This window comes from Perna viridis, chromosome 3 (assembly GCF_037379345.1).
Source record: "Perna viridis isolate PV_CMFRI_1.1 ecotype Kerala chromosome 3, ASM3737934v1, whole genome shotgun sequence".
NCBI classification, from domain to species: domain Eukaryota; kingdom Metazoa; phylum Mollusca; class Bivalvia; order Mytilida; family Mytilidae; genus Perna; species Perna viridis.
In genome coordinates this window covers 15,223,254-15,244,505 of record NC_142447.1, presented here as the reverse complement: position 1 = coordinate 15,244,505, position 21,252 = coordinate 15,223,254, and the positions used below count along the sequence as shown (strand labels likewise).

Here is a 21,252-nt window from a genome sequence, read left to right as displayed (position 1 = left end):
ACCTGGGTAAGGGACACAACTGTTACAAATCATTGGAACGTTTGTATTCACCACTTTGCATCAATCTTATGTAAGCATCACAGTAACTTGGACTGGTATCATTCTGTTTCAAAGGAAAGCTTGAAAGTCTTTGATGAAATTAGATATGATACCAACATATCACTGCCTTAAAGAGTTATTTCCCTTACCCTAGGTCTACCTCCTTAATTGACTATAGTCTGAATCCAAGATAAATTTGGTTTTACTTAATATTATCCGTACATTAAGTCTTGGTTCTCACACTTTGAAGCACCAGCAACGCATATAAGTAGTATTTGTAAGGAATGTATTCCTTTTTCGTATACCATCGTTTTGATTGACAAGTACAACTTTAGTTTTGTACAAACATGACAACGGTCTGTTCCATATTCAGAACAATCAAATCAAGAGAATTCGGGGATTACAAATGGGTTGTTATTTCTACCTTTTCGGTGCATTATTTTAGTTGGTAAATGCACAAGATGCAAGTAATTGTTATGAGTATTCGGTTTTTTAGCATATTATTATCACTTTCCTCACTGTGTACTGAAAACTTTAAAATTATTTCTAAAATATTGTATATTATCAAAGTGATTTTAATACAAAATGTATATGATTAAAAACAAAAGAAAAATCGATTGTTTGACGAATTCTTAAAAGGATTACACAAAGAGTTGCAAACTTTGTAGAATGCGGTATATACAGAAACATTCAGAAAAACTCGGACTTTGCTTTTTTCGGAAAAGCACGTTACTGCAATTTTAAGACAGTTTTAAAACAATACCTTATTGTGTTGGAATTGCGAAATATAGCTTCAAATTCGTAATTTTATACTCAAACCAACGATGAAAGGGAGATGGAAAAATATTAAAATTGACCTACCTGTGGAAGGCTCGCTATTGCACTAAATATCCAAGCAAGGGTAAGCATTATTCGTCCACGTTTGTCACAGTCATTCAAACTTAGCGGATGTACTATGGCAAAATAACGGTCTAAACTAATAACCACAAGAATAAAGGATGATAGATAAAGACCAAACGTCCGAAAAAACATCATGAAACGGCACAAAAAGTCGCCACCTTTCCAAGCTACCGTAGCATTCCATGTTATTTCCATGGGCAAAATTACAAACGCAACTATAAGGTCCGCTATTGAGAGATGAAGAATAAAGAGATTAACTCTGGATTTGACATGTCTGTTTCTAAATAAGGTGATAAACACGGTTAAATTTCCACAAGCTCCGATTACAAACAAAATAGGATACCCTGTCACAGCTACTAAGTTTTCTTCCGTAAATAACAAAGCATCTGGTATGAAAGATCTCCGTCCACTTGTATTATTTGTATAATTCAATGCCGACAAGTTTTTATTATCTTCCAAATTATATTCATGAAATGTTGAGTTTATTTCATTACTTTCCATATTCACTATCCAACAATGCAAAAAAAATTATAAATATTCAACGTCCTTTCAGCGTTTTAACTCCATATTCACTAAAATGCTACCTTGTAATTTTTAAGTTGTTATTAGTTTCTTTTCAGAGTTATTAATTAAAATCGATTTCCCAATAGTAAAGAAGAAGTATTTTCTTTGATATTGCTAATAAATTTGAAAACTTTAAGGTGGCGTGCAATGACTATGTAGTTAATACAATACTGAGAGTGTTACAAGAAGCAATGATTTGAATGATCACAACATAGACTCATCCGATAAAGTATTGCTTAGCATTTACTGAATGGGTTTTTCTTCTTTGAGATCAATGAACCCTGCGCATGACAAAACAAACATGAAGGATGGTGCTAATATAAAAAACGAAATAATGGAATTAGCGTCAAATGAAGCGCAATAAAACTCCGATGTCTTAAACCTGGACACTGATTCACCATTCAATTAAGCAAGTTATCAGAAAGGATCAGACCAATACGATTAATATAAAAACAGATGAAACTGGAAAATTCGTTATCAAGCAATCTGATATAAGCTTGCTATAAATGTTTTTAATATCGGAAGGCTTTGTTTTTTGCGGTTGAATATCTATTTTTACTGTTTTTTGGAAATGAATTAATACGAGAAGAATGTTTTCTGGACATTGACTCTTCTAAATTTCAAAAGACTCCGACGAAAATAATAATCTAATAAAATGATAATAACAGGATAATAAATTATAAAGACTGAATAATTAAAATATGATCGATCACAGAAAGCCTGGATTACTGAGTGTACAAAGTTCTGTGCACGAAGTTAATCGTCGAACGTCTTTGGTACGGGTATTTATATGTTGATTATATACGATGAACAATTTTTTATCCTATTTATTATATAGAGATTTACCATAACGTATTATTATTTAAAAAATATCTTTAAATTTTGTGACCAGTGGATTGATATTCATTTGGTGACATTTTGTAGGGAAAGAGACATACCAGGAGTGAAATTATCGAATTTAATTTCGCTTGTGAATTATTGCAATTTTCTTATACAGGGAGCATTCGAAAAATAACTGCAATTACTTAGAATCTATATGACTATTTGTACAATAATCTAATTGATATCACATTTTACTTTTAAAAATATGAGAAATTTATCAAAGATTATTTGATACTCGGAGCGATGTCTACTTGTTTCAATATGTGTTAATAAGTTAGTATTGTCCTTTCAGAAAGCGGATCTGTATTTTGGAGAAAACCTCTGAAACCAAACAAATCGAGCTTCAACTACTCCTGCAAAATGTTTATTTCATGTATAATCTACATAATGTTTATTTCATGTACAGTCTACATAATGTTTATTTCATTTACAATCTACATAATGTTTATCTTCAAAATGCAACAACGGAATGGTAAACTGACACTGGTTGTGTTTTTTCTGTGCTTCACTGTTTTTGTTTAAGAAACAAAAGCGAAACGTTTGGGTTTTATATTACATACATAAATGACCTGTCTGATATTTATTTTGATTGTTGCTGAATAAAACTAACACAGACTGTGTATATTATAACTCATGTCATGGCAAGAATATATAATTTATCCGTGAGATAATAGTTTTTTTAAAGACACGATAAAGTTATGTAATCGTCAGGAAAAAGCAGTTATAAATTTGCTCATTATATGAAAAGTAGATCTTAGTTTTGCTCGCTCTGTTTCAAATGCACGATGAGTTGGTGAACCAATTATTTTACCTAATACATCGCCTATAGAAAGTCAAATAAATATAATCCATTGTATATACAAATCTTGAATATGCTACAATGCTTTTATCTCACAAACTTAATTAGTGTCAAACGACAAAATACAGTTTAGCCTATTTTGGTCCGCTCTTCAATATCATTCGCACTTTGTTTGTATCAGAGTTTCAAACAATATTCTTCACTCAAATATTCTGCATTGCCTAGCAACACACATTTCGGCCATTTTGAATCATTGCGTTAAATAAGATGTTCCCGTTTAGTATCGTCAATTGTGACGTTTAAGTAATTGTCTACATTGATCATTAAAAAGAAGTTAGATAAGAAGCACAGTTTACATATACAATGTATGAAGATCAGCGTCTATATGCCGTTGTATTATTTGCTTTTTATGCAGTGAAATCTGTCTTAACCGCACCCTGATTTATCCGAAAAGTTGCGTAAACCAGACTTTGTTTTAAATATCAATTTAAATGTATTCCGAACCTTGGTAAAACAAACACCGTCCTTAACTGAACCAGAAGTCCAAAATACAGGTTTCAATATACTTAACTACATAACAACTTTAATATTCAAATTATATATTTATCTATGACCGAATATAACTATATTTGACCACTTCTTTTGGCCATAATTTTTTTTTTCATTTAAAAGTTCGCTAAATATGTGCATTTTATATGTTATGCTGATTTTTATTTCGACACTATTCAAAATATACCTTTATGATGTATTATCTTTTGAAAAGTATTTAATGCGTCTTACTTTACATTTTATCAAGTTTATTCTTGTACAATTGCAAATGGTCATTTCGAAATGATACACGCTAGATATTGGCAATACAGGTATAAAGGTCACAAAGTATTTTAGGATTGAAAACAGTTTATTGTACAAGAAAGTACATATTTACGGAAAAATTAAGAGTGTATACTTTGAAACTTACAAAAGCTAAGTGCCGTAATTTTTAAACGGCATTATATTTTGTATTAGTTCAAAGATAAAAAACTGTGACTGCATAAATGTTGGTAAGCGTATTTGCGTAAAATTTGATTGAAGTCATATTAGTTTGAACCGCAACAAATAACTCAACCAATACTTTGTTTAGACGTTATTCCACTTGCCAACCATGTACGTCATATTACTTGCAGTATGGAAAGTTGCACGGTTATTTCCCATATTTGCTGACATATTGTGAAAATTTAGTATGGCTGTTGCATTGTTGCATGTAGAAAGTAAAAACAGACATCGTGTCTCAAGAGGCATGAAACCAATTAACGATCGAATGTATATCTATTACCGATTGATTGGATTCTTTGATTTATCATCGTTGTGACGTATTTCTATTTTATTCAACCTTTTGATGGTTCCATTAATTGTGAGGTACGCTGTCTGTTTCCACGTCTGCCCAGCTCACTTTTTTATTATTAAAAATAGAGAGAAAAACAGGTAGGTGACAAAATATAATATGTGCGATGCTAATTGCATTAAAAATGAAATTTATTTTCTACTTGAATACAAAAGAGTAATCAAGGGAACCAACACTACTGTACAAAAAAAAAGAAAAAAAAAAGAAACGAATGTCTGCACCATAGTCAGTCGTATTTTAACTGATGCAGTCAATATATAACTTATAATGACTGACCAACAGACTGATTTTGACTGATAAAGTTGAAACAGTTTGTGTTTCAACTGTCTAAGTTAAAATTAGACCGAGTAAGTCACTTATCGACTGGCTCAACTCAATTTGCCGTTTAATCAGACATGTTTTGTTTGATTTAACTTTTTTGGCTTTTAATCAGACAGTTTTTGACTGATTAAACTCAATTTGCGTTTAATCAGACGGTTTTGGACTGACTAAACTCATTTTGACTTTAATCAGACATTTTTTGACTGACTAAACTCAATTTACGTTTAATCAGACATTTTTTGACTGACTTAACTCAATTTCATGTTTAATCAGACATTGTGCACTGTTATACTAAGATTGAACATTTATTGACTAAGTAAGAATATTGACATACCTCGATTATGTCCTGTTTCTGTTCTTCTTTTATATGGATGTGTTGCAGATTACCATTTACACTAATTTACTAAAATTTGTTTTTAATTTCTGTCCAGGTATTACGAGTTATAGTTTGTTTATTGAAAATGAACTATCTAGCCCAGATAGGAAATAAACAATCAAATTCTCTGTATAACTATTAAATATAAAAAAAAATTATTAATGCCACTATAACGATCAAAGGCTTTTCACACCGCAAGTTGTATATATTCAATCCCATACCATATTCAAATATTTATTGGCATACATACAATCATAATATCATTATCATATAATAAAAATATTATTAACACCAAAATTATTTCCCAATTACTTATGTACTTATTTTGGATGAATTTAAAAGAATAAAAAGCCAAGCAAACAAAGGAAAAAGTTTACTCCATCGCTCCTCCCCTTTTATAAACCCATAAACCCCAAAACGAGGTCAGTCTAACTTTCCTGGATACGGGTATCTCCCCGAGTTCACGTTCAAACATAATATCTTCCTCAGAACAACACACTTGTCTGACGAAAGAAGGAGACTTCTTTTTGTATGCATCACTTAAAATTCAAAGTGTATATATTCGAATAAACCAAAATGTTAAAATAGTCGGACAATGAGTTTAGGCAGTCCGAAACCGTCTGATTAAACGCAAATTGAGTTTAGGTGTAACTTAGACAGTCGATACACAAGACTGTTCCAAAGTTATCTGTCAAAATCAGTCTGTTGGTCAGTCATTATCATTCATGTATTGACTGTATTGGTTAAAATACGACTGACTGTGGTACGGACAGTCGTTCTTTTGTACAGTAGTGCACGGTTCTAGCAAAAATCAAAAGAATGTAATCCAGGAACAAAGACCAGACATGGAAAACAGACAACCACAACAAAGAACATGAAGTAACTAAAATAATACACACAGAGTAACAAAAAAAAATTAGCAACTCGGACTCCACTAAAACTGGAAGCATTGACCAGTTGCATCGGTAGGGTAAGCGTCCTCTGCTTCTCGAGAAACACCCGCCGAGTTGATCATAAAAAGTCAAGTCTGGGGTAGAGGAAAGAGGAAAGGAAAACTATGACACGTTGAACAAATCAATTTTCATGATGCAGATGGATACACCGCAACGATCCACGAGTTCATGATGACCACCATAAAACTTATGTAGTGATGACTTCAATCTTGAACAACATAATCTTGTCCCAGAAGCCTAATTGTAAGAAGTCTACAAAAAGTCTGCATAGTTACAACAACCTTTGGCATAACGTTTGAGTTGTGATATGAAAACTCCATACGCAGCTGCTGAAGGAATGTTGCCACAGATGAAAGGAAAGTTGAACATTCTGAATGAAAAGTCATCACGGTTGTCGAAAAGTTTGTTCAAAAGTTTTACCTTGGATCTCTAAGTACAAAGTACTATCCTTTATCTCAAATTTTCTGAGGTAGATGCGATGTATCAAATCCCCGAAACTAGGATTATTTAACGATAATACAATACGTCATCTACATAGCGGAAACAGAGATTAAAGGATCTAGCTAAACGGTATTCTTTCTTTTGGATCAGATCAGTTATAAAGTCAGCCTCTTAAAATTGAAGGAATAGGTCAGCAAGTAGAGGAAAAGAATTTGTTCCCAATGGAATGCCGACCGTTTGTTGAAAAAGTATGAAATTATAGACAAACATTCTTGAATAGTTTAAATTGCGCCATTTTATCACGAGATAATTGGTTTGGTTTGGTTAATGATATATAAAAATGACTTGTAAACTTCATATATATTTATCTACAAAAGTAACAAAAGACTCTAAAAATCCCTCTTATAACCTTGCTCCTATGTATGCTTGATTGATCTAAGTAGCAATAATTCAGTTATATCTGCGTGATGAATATAAAATGGGTGATAAAATGAACATGAAATTATAATGAAACAAAAATAAGATAGGACACAAGGGTAACAGGTTTGACAAACTTCGATTGCAACTGGAAATATGAAAAAGGTGGAAGGGTCGGGCAATCTCGGAGCGCCATAGCTCCTACTCCTATTGAATACCCCAGCAAGGTTCTTTAACGAGCGAGGAACATGGCATCGTTCCCAACACGAGGCTCCACGGCATGGTTTGCGGTCAGGTTTTCCGTATTATGGTCTGCATTTAGCATGCAAAGGGTACCCCATTCCATCACTTTGGGTACAAAACGCAGTTGTTCTGCGGGGGGAGCGGTCTAGCCCCCGAACTTGGTTATGAGCACTATCTAGACGCCTATTACGACAAGCTTAGCGCTACTGCGGGCCTATTTTTTTGACACCCGGACCCACACGGGACAGCTTCTCTGTACCATTGTCAGGGAAAATTTGTTTCCATCGTTATTGTTTCATCTGCTATTGTATTGCATATGTATGTTAATTATATGCAATTACGTATGTAAGTTATATATCCCAGAAATGGCTGTTGATATGGTTTTAATAAATTATTCTATTATATTTGTCACACTGAATGTTTACATGTTGTACTTTGAAAATTCTTACATTGAAAAATGAATGACAGCATTCAACTTATGTTATCACGTTTGTCAATTATTGCTTAAAAGCGTGATTTACGACCTTTTTTTAACAGTTACAAAGTCGATACGTTATGAACTATTATTCTCCGAAATGATATCTCATTCAGTCCAATGAACGTATCGTGAAGCTTCCATATTTTCATCAGAAATATTCCTGTAATGGTATTGTGAAGTTTTCGAATTTACTTTGTTTTTTATGTTTACATAGTTCAAAGAATCTGGTATGCTTCAATTGAGAAAAAAAAAACCAACAATACAAAAACAAAAAACAAAAACAAAAACAAACAAAAACAAAAACAAAAAAAACGAGAAAATAAACCCTGCAATTTTCCAATCATTGGAAAAAGATGGGACTGTTCTTAAAGGAGACAACATTCGTCTTATTATGGAAAGTTATATTATGTTGTTCCTAAATTACTGCGTTAAAACGTGATTTACGACCCCTCTCAACAGTACAAAATTAATATGTTTTGCGCTTAAAATAATTGCTTTTTTTTTAGCTCATCAAACTATTATTTTCCAAAACAATATCTCTCTCAATCCAATGTTAATACCGCGTTTTCCTATTTGCACCAGAAATTTTTTACTGGAGGAATTGTAAAAAAAAATCTACACATAGTTCTAAAGAAAGAATATGGTATGCAACAACTGAAAAAATGAAGAAAAAACTGCAATTATTGGCTTTGATGCTTATTTAAAGGGATAAAACGAGAACACAATATCTGAGTTTATTTTGGTAGTTATACTAAACGCATAACCATCTATTTCATGAAAAATCGCTACTTTGCGTCCAATATGTGGTCTCCGATTTATTTCAAAGCGTCAGTCAGAAATGAATGACAATAATCCAGCAGTGATGAAAGTATCCGACATTTTTTTGCGCATTATATGATGTTGAGCAGCAAAACTATCAGTGGAGTACTAGTTGCAAAAGTAGTACTTGAAATGTGTCAAATGTAAGATAAAGGATTTTAATCATGATTTCTGAATGGCCATATCGCGTCAAACCTATGTTAGTATTATTTTGTCCTTTTGTAATTACCAGAAAATTATGTATTGCTGTACCTTCGAAATATCGAGTGTTTAGCACTTACAAATGAGATTTGCTGTATAATTTTAGAAAGGAAGATTAATATGTTTCTGGATTATTTGTCTCCTTATCTCAATTACATTTTGCTAAAATAAGTTACATAAGTAGTTATTAGTTTGTACTACTTTGCAATATCAAAGAAATTATTCTGAGTAATTTGATTTCTTCAAAAAAGTGACAATCTAATTTAGCTTCCATTGATAGCCAATGCATTCCACGCGAAAAATGCATTTTGGAAGACAAAAATAGTTTTACTTTTGTGCATTGTAGATAGATATGATAGTAGTAAGGACAGTTTTCCGTCCAAGTATCACGATTGTACCCAATCACTAAATAACAATGTAACGAATTTACCCTTTCGACCACTTACACATGCATACCTTAAATTATAAACACTGGGACCTCACTTGATACAGGCATTTCAAAATGAAGGGTGGATTAAACCAAGCTTTATAGCTCTAAACCTCCCGCTTTCAACCACGATTCTTTCTTTCCGGTATATTTCAACACAAATTGGCAGCATAAAATTGCCATCAGTAAAAATAAGTTGTCAAAACAGTACAGAGGTAATTAACAATAAATAAGCGAAAATAAAAAGAGTTGATTACACTAAAATAAGTCTTGAACTTTGTGTAGAAGTTGGAAGGTCTAAATTAAAAACAAAAACAGTATTTTACTGTTTTCGCTTAGAATTGGAATAGTAAGACTTTAAACAGATGTAAAGAACTTAAATGGACATTGTTAAACCCAGCTTTTTTAATATAATTTTGATTATTACTTCTTTGCTATGGCTATGTATATAGTAACAAAATTGTAGATAAGTGTAGATTACGTATTTTAAAATATTTGATAATAGCACAAATAGGTGCTGTGATTTCAACATTAACTCTATTTTCAATTCCGCAAAATGAATCAAAGCTGTAATTGAAACATGTTAAATCAGAATTTAGCACGACGTTTTCCGGTGTCGCATAAATAAAATTTCATTCTCGTCTGAAAATGACGAAATTAACGAAGTAGATGCTCTGAAAAATAATAAAAGTTTAGATGTCCACCACCTTACAAAACACTTTTTTGCACAATGCTACTTACCATATCGTTCAACTTGTAACATGTAAACATCAAAATGATATGTCTTTTACATTCAATAAATAAAATACCTCTCCAGTGTAACAGTTTTATGCAATTGCGCGTAGAATAACAAATACCAGGGTTTCAAAGAAAGATTGTTTTATATTCATGATCATAACTGCGGAAGTTTTACCACTGTTAGCTTCGAAACTGATATCAAAGTGTCACAAATTTGTTTTATACGACTACAATCAGCCCTGTAACTGACATTTATTGAAACTGAATCACAATGTTGAGCAGGGATATATATACCTTTATAGTGTTTTATCCGATAACTTACAAGAGGAAAGCCTAAATGAAGGGAAACATGTTTTAATCATTGATATAGTAACAAAATAAAAATAGCGCTATCGTATGGTTTTATTTGCACATCTGTGGAAAGGCAAGATATAACGCTGTTCAACTCTTAAACAGTATTAACTTCCTATATATAACATATGCCATATTTCTGATTGTCCCCATCTTTATTACCCATAAAGAACTTCCGATTCCACGTAGGAAAATCGCCTTTCCCCATATCAGTTTTCTTTATGATATTATCACATTATTAGGTCAACTTGTTCAAAATTAAAACTTAAAAAAAAACAAATGTATTATTCATGTAAGTATATACTTTTGAAACCAATATCGGGTTCTATCGATTCAAAATCCCAATTTTCATACATCATTCCCTATTCACCAACCCCACAACAAAACATTTAGAGTTTTCACTATATATCCTTTTTATGCTTTTGGGATAGTCGGTGAGCATGCTAAATATGCACTTCCGCTTTGAAAATTCGTTTGTTCTACCCAAGATCTACCTCTCATTAATAAGGAAGATTTTTTTTTATCTTAAGGTTATTTTTATAACTACTCGGGACCAGGTCACAGGAGTACTATGTTATTACAACAATGTCGTCGTCATCATGTTTGTTGATCGTCTGTGTATTATAATTATATATTTGTACCATATCTTTTTTAAAATTCTGATGTTTATGAAGTCGTTCTGTTTTGATGCTATGGTAAGTTTTGCCTATATTCAATTACTTCGTTGAAAAGTTGTTAATGCTAATAATAGAAAATATTCTCAAATATGGGAAACAAATGTAAATACACAGCAATAGATAATTTGTAACATTCAAACCTTAATTAACTGAACCACTTTTGGACTTTATAATGTGTTCGGTTTAGACAAGTGTACGTTTTCGAGGTGAAAAATACATATGAATTATATAGATGGACTGTTAAAAGTGTCTGGTTTAGGCAGGTATTGGAATTTTTCAGAGTTCGGTTTATACAGGTATTGGAATTATTCAGAGTTCGGTTTATATAGGTTTCGTTGTACTAAAAATCAACGATTTCTTTCAGTTGATACAGTAGTTCTTTTATGTTTTATAGAATAAGGTCATTGTTAATTGTATCAGTAAATAGTTATACTAAGATAAACGCCAATAGCCTAACAGAAGTTTCCATAAATACACAATTAGAACAATTTTCTAATTATCCAAATGATGAAATAGTATTGCGGATTATAAAAAAGCAGGAATGTGATACTTTCTATGCGATCATAAACCTAATTATCAAGTACAAAATTTTGTAAGAATCAGTAAAACAAGGGCAATTTGTTTTCTTAGAGAACCTTTTTCATAGTGACACATGTTGGGTGCTACTCCTTTTGAGATACAACATGTTCTACTATATAAAAACAACTTATTCCACTGTAATTAAGCACTTTTTTTTTCGGGGTCGCATAAGTAAAATTGACGAATTGATATCATATTTTCTCATAAAATATCTAAACAAATTCTTATCATATGGTTTTAATTTTATATGTAACATGTAAACATCAAAATAATCTGATTCCAATATATATATATTACCATTCCAATGTAACAGTTTTATGCAAAATTGCATAGAATAACACATACTAGGGTTTCAAAGAAAGATTGTTTTAATTCATGGTTACCACTGTTAGCCTCAAAACTGATATCAAAGTGTTGCAAATTCTGTATTACAAGTTTTACAAAATTAGCATCTCAACCAATCACAAAACAGATTTCTAGTTCACTACATCAGCAGTCAATAAGAGCACATGGAAAGGACGTGGTAAACATGGCTGATAAAGGAGAAAAGGTTTGGACAACAGAACAAATGTAGACTTTCTTACATTAAGTAAGACACTGATTGTTTGTCATTTCAAGTCCTTATGTAATTCCGCCACTTTAAGAAATACATTTAAGAAGTATAATCTCTTCATTATCAAGAATCTTCATTTTTACGAGAATAAAACTCAAGCAAATTGTAGCGTGCAGTTTTCTAGATGAAATACAACAAAGTTAAATGATACAAGTTGCACGTGTAACATGTATCATCAAGGGCTATTGATATTTCAACCCGAGAAAAGTTTCTTAATTTTGAACGACCACCATTTGATTTCTGAATCACTCTGAAATGCTTTATGTGAATGTTAGAAAATTACCTCCTCCTCTGAAATATTCATTTGTAGTGCATGTCAATAAAATATAAATCATTTTAAAGAAATGATACGGAATCGTGTGATTCTGATGGTAGAACTAGTCATATTACACTGTCAAACTGGTAGGTTATTGCATATGTTTCAACGATTGCCTGATTCGTACAGAGTCTGACACTTCATCGCAATTGTTTTTTTTCATTACTGATTATTTTATTCAATAAATATCATATACCATTAATAGATCAGATCATATTTATTCCCTTCGAAGCAGATTAATTCATTAAAAGAATAATTTATAGGTGATCATGTTGTAAAGATCAACCGATATCTATATTATAGGATTCGGTAATATATTGTCAGCTGAACTTTTAAAACTTTCAATGAAATGAATTTACAATTTGTAGGGAGCTTTAGCTTGAGTTTTTCCGATTGTACTATTAAGCAGCTTTCTATAACGAGCATAAATCTTTAATGGAGTTAATTCCTGAATACAAAAACAAATCGAATTAAACCAGCATAAAGAGCAATAAAACATAACTAAAGCATCATTGTACATGTAGGTAATTACAAGATTTTCCACATATTCAATGATGTTAAACTACACTATGATACTCATAAACAAAGTTGGAAAAATTAGAGTGAATTCTTGATTCAGAATTTTTTATTTTTCAAAATGTTAAAAACTAGTGATAAATCCTACATTATAGTGTTACAATGTATATTAGGTTACAGACAATATTGAGTTGTCTCCATTATGTTAAGTATTGGAAATACTTTGGTATGTGTCTAGGCTACCAGCCTTATTGACACAAATTACTTTCTTAAGTATAACCAAACGAAATCATAACGCCTTTAAGTCTATACACTGTGTTCTATTGAACATTTGTTTGTTTGTTTGTTGGGGTTTAACGTCTGAGCAGCAATATTTCAGCTATATTCAGACGATGAACATGAAATTGATGATAAAATGTACATGAAATGAAAAAGAAAGGATGGGACACAAGGATAATAGGGTCGACAAATTTTGATTGCCACTGGAAAAAGGGGGATAGGTAAGGTCGGGCAATTTATCCTCCTGTGGCGGAGCGCAAAGGTTCCTACTCCTATCGAATACCACAGCAGGGTTCTTTAACGTGCAAGAAACGTGGCATCTTTCCCAACAAGGTGCAACTCTATGGTTTGCGGTCAGGTTTTCCGTATTATAGCCTGACAACCCCAGCATGTAAAACGCCAGGGGTACCCCATTCCACCACCTGGGGCACACATCCCAGTTGCTCTGTGGGCACAGCGCCTAGCCCCCGGCTAGGTTTCTGAGCACTATTTAGTCGCCTTATACGACAAGCTTAGCGCTGCTGCAGGCCTATTCTTTCAACACCCGAACCTGCACGGGGGTCTATTGAACATTAATTATAAATCATATAAATAAGTGTAAGCGACCAAAAGTTTAGAAAATCACACTACTAACAATATTGCGCTTAAAGATGAAGTATTTGTCTTGTATCAAAGAACACAAAACCCAGTATATTGTATAAATTGGAATGGGACTTCTTTGGAAATTCCCGAAGTGTTTAGTAAAGAGCAAAAAGGTAAAAGATGTATTTTCAACTACTTTTGTTGCTGTTTTGTAATGTTTCTCTATCTGATTTTTCACAAATTTGCATTTTTAAGGAACGATAAGGAGTTATATATCAATTATGATGAAAATTTCGGATACTTCAACAATTTTTGAAATTTGTCCTATTTGTGGTCAGAATCCTGGTGAAAAAAAATGACCCAGGTCTCTTCTTGACGATATAGACTTTAATAAAAATCTGCAAATAGAATTAATAGCCTCTCGTATTATGTTAGTTTAACTGATTTATCTCGAATCTTTGTATTCCAATTAAGTAGTTTTCATGCAAAATGTCATTTATGGCTGGAACGCCTACATTTTTTTTATTTTTGATATTCTGTTTAAAATGTCATAGTTAACAGAAAATTATATTTGGCTTTTCATATACCCCTTGTACACAGGAGATAAAAATATATTGACTGTACTGTATAATTTGAAATTAAGGGATATAACTCTTTAAATGACAAACAAATACAATAGAAACTATCGCATTTTTCATGTGGATTATCTCATAAGAGAAGACGGGCTGGAAATGAATAATTATACATTTCATCATATAGCTCTATAAAACTTATCAACAAAATATAACAATATATAGGCTTCTTTGAGGTGTATCTTACATCACAGAATTTGCATGATTTTTACAGTGACTACTACTTAACGATATCCTTGAAAATCAGATAAAAGCAGAATTGTATTCCTGACACGTTTATCACAATGGTATTACTGGTAAAGTAATAAAGATTGTACTGAATGACAATATAGGTTTCTAAAATTAGCTAGCTTTCCTAACTAAATTCAAATATGATTTGTTGATTAAAAAATAATTTTAAATTATCCAAACTGAAATATTATATTAAAGAAATATTGATTTTACACAAAAACTTAACAAAAAATGGTTTCCTTCCTGAATGTAAATGGGTCAAAGAAAAGGAAAAGGGAACTGAAATTCAATGGTTGCTATTCCTTTGAAAGGGTTCAATGGCTGTATTTCATTTAAAGAAAGTAATGACATAAATTCCTTCAATATTTTTTTTTCTTGAGACACGTTCGATGAGATACTGTACTTCATATATTATTGCAGATTTATGTGCAAAAACTGCGTCTGGATAGTAGTCGCAATAAAATACGCGGATTATGTATTTATTTATAACAAAACAATATTTTTCACGTTATATCTCATAATGAAAATTACCATAATTATACAATAGATCTTTATTGCATCTTGTTTCAAAAATGAGAAAATCGCAATTTAAATGCAAATATACTTCCGGTTTTACATTACGATGCGTCGGTTATTGTCACCAATAAAAGTTTGTTTCTATGAAACATCTTTAGTCACGTAAATGCCTGTGTGTCAAATCAGATTAACAGGTAAACTGGGTAAAACCAAAACTAAAAGAGGAAAAATGATTCAATGACAATTATAGGGACGGAGAGTCAACGATATGTAGACGTGCACACATGGAAGGCGAAATATTTTCTCCATCGGAAGTGACGGATGTAGGAATTGACGTATAAGGGTTGTATATGCAAAACGGTACTTTTTCCTCACAGGTGACTTTACCTTTTACGAAAAGGACAGAGCTGTTAGAATGGCCATTTTTTTCAATTTTACCTTTATTTATCTTACAGTAGTCATAGCAAAATTATTGATCTTTTCCAATATAGTAAGAAGATGACGGTTTGTGTCCATCTTTTTTTTCTTCTTTTGCGAATAACCCACATATTTAAAAACAAATCATAGTTAAAATGCCAATGAAATAATTTGCAAAATACATAATGCATTTTTATAAGTAAAATAATGTGAAATTCAGGAATATTTATTGGTTACAATAACCGACGCATCGTAATGAAAAATCAGAAGTAATGGAAAATATAATTAACCTGGTTATAAAGGAAATATATGGGAAAATATTCCCGTCAAATGCGCCCCTTGATAATGAATAATTGTTTAGACCAAATTGAACAGATTGCATATATAAAAAAGTGTAGCATCGCCCTTTGCACGTTTCTCAGTTTGACTGCTACTTATTTCTTATATTTGTCTACATTTTGGAAAAAAAATGAAAAAAAAAATTACTAGAATTAACTTCTCATATTATACGAAGTTGAACCTTTTGAGGTTAGCTGGTACGGATAATACCGCTAGGTACACTGCGGACTCATATCACTACAGCTTCTACTTTAAACCTACACTACATCATTTAGAATATAATTATAATTTTTATTTAATTTTCAACAACCGCTGAATACTTTCAAGAATACATTAAGTTCAAGTAGAAATGAGATAAACAAAAATCAGGAAAATCGAAATATTGGAAATATTTATGAACTTTCATTATGCGGAATGAATAGATCTTGATTACTACACATCTTGATGAATTTTAAAATCTTTACATTCTGTAATAAACGAATCTTTGTGGAAAATATAATTTGGGTATCGGGAACAAGTTGGAACTGGTAAGAAAATATTTAATTAATCCAGTTCGAGTTGTACTAGATATATTTGATCAAAGAAATAAATTTAGTTTGACATTGTTGGGATTTGGGTACATGGTGTAGTCTTGTTTTGGTTGCTACATCTATATTTATTGAAAAGAAAGTTTAGGGAAAACTATATATATTAATTGAAAGATTGAAAATGTGAAATGGCGTTTACAATAAGATGATTTGGTGCAAATATAACAAAATAATAATTATTTTAGTGTGCATAACTTAGTATTTTACGATTCAAATTACTTTTACTTTATATTTTACTGATATGCCTTGCAAATATCATCATTAAATATAAAAGAAAACACGTACAGTCATTTAAAAAAGAACAGTAACCCTGGTAGCTGTTTTCAAGCACGTACGAGAACATATTGAAACGTAAACCGACCTATTGATAAAGCGACCAAATTCTGCACATTAAACCGTTTTGTGGGAGAAGATTTATAGTGTATGTAAAATCAAATGATTGAAGAAATAAAGTTGCAGCACAAGTCCTTAAATTCAATTTGCCAAACGCCGGTTTTGTCATTATATTACTTCTGAATAAGAACCGGTCCCATTATGTCTACGTCCCGATACGTTCAGAAATGTCAAAACGAGGTTGTTCTCTACTATTGATACCTTTAGTTTTAAACGTTCTTAATTCTTAAAACAATCATCGGATGTGTGATGAAAATTGACCATATCAAATTCTTGATTAAACATTAAATCAAGGTAATTAGCATGCACAAGATGGAACTCTATCTGTTTATTTTTGTTTTAACTGTTCCTTGTACATTGTATTATTAGGTTTAACTTCGTTTCTTTTCCGGTTTCACATTTCATTTAGTCTCTAACCGTATGCATTGATTGTAAATTTGTTCAACTGAATTTTTAAAGAACTGCTTAAGGAGTCTTTAAGCAGAAGGTGAACTCCTGATCATGTGTATCTCATCCATATGCTTGTCTGCTCATTGCCTTTATATATGATAAAATATTTCCATGAAAGAACATGTAATTTTTATTGTATATATAAACATGACAGAAGCCATTAGTTGTATATTTATCTAAGATGTGAAATAGAGGAATACGAGTTTTGACCTTGAAAGAGAATCTTTCGTTTGAAATATCAAAAATGCTGATGCAAATCAAAACATTAATTTTGCCAATTGCAATAAATATTAAAGATATTGGCCATTTCATTGCGTAACAAAACATTAAGTGAAAGATAAGGAGTCCTGTTTGTCTAATATCTATTTATAATATGTGAGGTTTCAAGAAACGTTGACATTAATTAAGAATAACCAGATAAGTTGATGTACATATCAACAGTTCCGTAAAAATGATATTTATAATGTAACTATTGAACGTTGTTGTTTAAGCTGGATTTGGTTTATTGTTTGTGACATTTTTATTTCAATTTGTTTATCAATAATCTGTTCCCAAGTGAATGTGCGAAAAGAGTATCTAATGCAAATGATTTGAATGATCGTATAGACTTTTATGTGATAATTTATGAGCATACTCAATATAGACTTCTGCGATGTAGAGCTTGAGTAGAATAAAAGAATATTGAGCATGTATAGTGCATGTTCATCGAGAGTCCCACAGTAAGTACAAAATAGTCCATTTCGTTTTAAAATTTCGATTATTGTACTAATAGTACCATAATGATTTTTGTAGTGAGAATCACATCAAAGACAAGTCGAGTCTTTCATGTTTTATATATTTGAGTGCTAAGACTCTATCTATCTAAACTTCTCCTTATGTCTGTATATGACCTTTCAATCTTTGTCTTAAAATAAATTCATTTTTATCATCCAATCCTTAATGATCCTTTTTAAGACAAGTTATGTTTCCATATGAAGAAATGCAAGCGGCATAGGAAAAGTGGACAAAACAAATGTGTTGTTCGTTGTTCAGTTCCACCTTAAATTGTATGATTAATTCTACAACTAAAATAACCTTTAACAGATCGATGATTTTAGAAATAAAAATGAAAAAAAGAACGATGTAACTAATGCTGATATGGTTACTTACTATACCAAATTTTTCAAGGTGATATGCCCATGGAAATTAAAATGCATCAATATTGTTTGAGAAACTGCCTGTATGTGGATCACACAAAATTAGAATATTTATTCGAAAGATGTAATTTACTTGTACTATTGATGAAACGTAGCTGAACGATATTTCGGAATGGAATTTGTTAAAAATGAAAGCAAAGTTTAAAAAATGAAATGTTGGTGAAATAACTGTTTTAACATAACCCGTTAATTTCCATGGTACAAAAAAAAAGAATAGAAGAAACCTTTTATGGATATCACTTTTCTGAATCATAAGCGAACAAACTACAATCCGCCAATTTTTTGCCTCGATGATCGTTGAAAGATTTGTAGCACGAAATTAAACCGTAGTGAAAACTTCTCCGTAGGACATAAAAATATGAAATAACCATGAAATCACAATTGCGGGAACGTTAATTATTAATTACAAACAATTACAGTATCCATTCATACGGAAATGTGGTACAATGATTTTATTATATATACATATTGATACTTTGCATTTCTTTAGTTTAGTATTGTACATGTATGTTACAACAAATAGCATAGTTAACTTTATTGAATTACGTTTATCTTCTTTGATTAAATGACCATTACCTGATGAAATGTATCAGATATTTTTCTTGACATTTGACAAGACGATTTAAAGTTTCTACCTGACTCAAATATCAATCTCCTTGTCAATTGTCCAGTTAAAAGTTCACCAGGTAATGGCTATTCAATCAATGGAAGACCACTTACATTACATGAAGTTAGCTATGTTACTCGCTGTAATATATCAGAATATGTGAATTCACATGAGATCATAATCTTAAAAAGACCGATTAAGCGCGTTCTCATTCATCTCTTATTAATGGTAATAAAGGGTACTAGCAAAATTATTGAATGGATAGGTAAACTCTGGACAATAGACAAAAAGAATAGACAAAAAGAGAATCCACAAAGAAATATTTAGGGAAAAACATAGAGAAGTTGGAAATAATCATAATCATTCTGACTTGGTGCAGGTATTGTCAGTGGAAATTGTTAAACTAGGTTTTATATCGCGCTTAACCTCTCCGTTTCGTTTACGGTTAATTGCTTCCGGTATATTGCAATAAAAACGGGCAAAAAATGGTAAAATCAGTAGTCAAAACGGTACAAAATATAAATTGACAAAGATATATTTATGACAAATACGAAAACGAATAAAGTAACTCCTAAAAAATCAGGAATTTTTGGTATGTTTGCGTAAAATTAATTTATGCAAGATGTAATAATTATTTGCAGTTTATTTCCATATCATTTTGATGTTTTGTGTTGAGATGAATAGACATTTCCTTGAAGTTGCATCTAATTATTACTTATCAATATCATACATTTTCCTAATATGGGAAAATCTTTTTTCACTTGACAATTCTTCAGGATTTATTGAAATACCCAATTGCCTAAATCTCTATCTAATTGTTTTAAGATTTTGGATTTGAGAAAGCAATAAATAAATAAATAAATAAATAAATAAATAAATAAAAATGAAAAAGTCCTTTATAAAACCCACTCATATGTCATATTTACGTATTTAATTATACCGATGAGACTACTATTGTACATTTGAAAAATGTTTGCATGATGTTTACATGATTAACGTAGTACTTATTCAAGGTTCTTCAAATTAAAATCAAACCCATTTTGAGTTTCAGATTCAGACGTATAATACTTTAGTAACGTTTCTAAATTAATGCAAAAGAACGCGGTAAGAACTTACAACTTTGATTACTATATATGTGACAGCACTAGCTCAGCTGGGGAATATAAAAAAATAAAAAAAAACATGCTATAACTGATGCAGAAAAGAAACTTAAATATTAACATGGTTTAAAGTACGAAATTCATATTGGTCACATGACCAAAAAAATGACAATTTTACACATTTCACTCTTGACGGTACAGCAATACTGCACTTAGTCGTATAAAAATGTTTCCAGACAATCAGATAGCGCTTCCTCATATTAAGTCTTGAAGTATTATTCTGTGTACGAATCAGGCAATGGGTGCCACATAATTTTTCTCAATTATTTTTTTTGCCTCAAATATATTCAATACATCTAGAAAACAACTGAAAAACCTATTTAAATTATCCTGAAGCATCTGTGATATAGATATTTTTGATTATGAGAGGTAAATTTGTGGAAAAATTTTCCAGCCATTTTCCACAGTGTATTTCAACTAAAATCTAAAAAGAGAAACTTTTCAAAAACTCTGAAGGATATTTCTGGAGGTTATGACGTATAAATACTGGGATAATGCAAAAAAAAAATCTTTTCGTAAATTTCTTCATGTGCCATACATAGTTCACATCTTGCCTGAAGGTTGTGGTGGTGTTTATAAAAAGGATATAGCGTCGGATATAAATATTGTTTATCGGTTAGATATTTTCAGGGAAAATTTTTGACGAACTTGTAAATGTTCATCGCAGTCAAAAGACTGGTACATAGACTTATAATGTTATAGAAGAAGGTTATCTGGTTAATTTCTGTAGATTCTTAGCAAATCTGTCAAAAACAAATGAAATGTAAATAAAAAAGTAATCAGGTATTTATTATCTAGGAAATGGACAACATGATTTATTTGAAACATTGTT

The 21,252-nt window shown here is 31.3% G+C and overlaps 1 protein-coding gene across 3 annotated transcripts in view; it reads right to left on the bottom strand.

Annotated features, from left to right (window-relative positions):
* Positions 1–21,252, bottom strand: part of LOC148621154 (adipokinetic hormone/corazonin-related peptide receptor variant I-like) — a 137,435-nt gene that overhangs the window by 97,938 nt on the left and 18,245 nt on the right. For 2 of the 3 annotated variants that reach the window (XM_088575232.1, XM_088575233.1), the window contains exon 1: positions 901–1,683. The exons of the other annotated variant lie outside the window; for it this stretch is intronic. In XM_088575232.1, coding sequence (XP_088431358.1) covers positions 901–1,440 — 540 coding nt within the window. In that variant the 5' untranslated portion in view covers positions 1,441–1,683. Of the gene's footprint in view, positions 1–900; positions 1,684–21,252 lie in introns of those variants that run through there. 3 annotated transcript variants of the gene reach the window in all.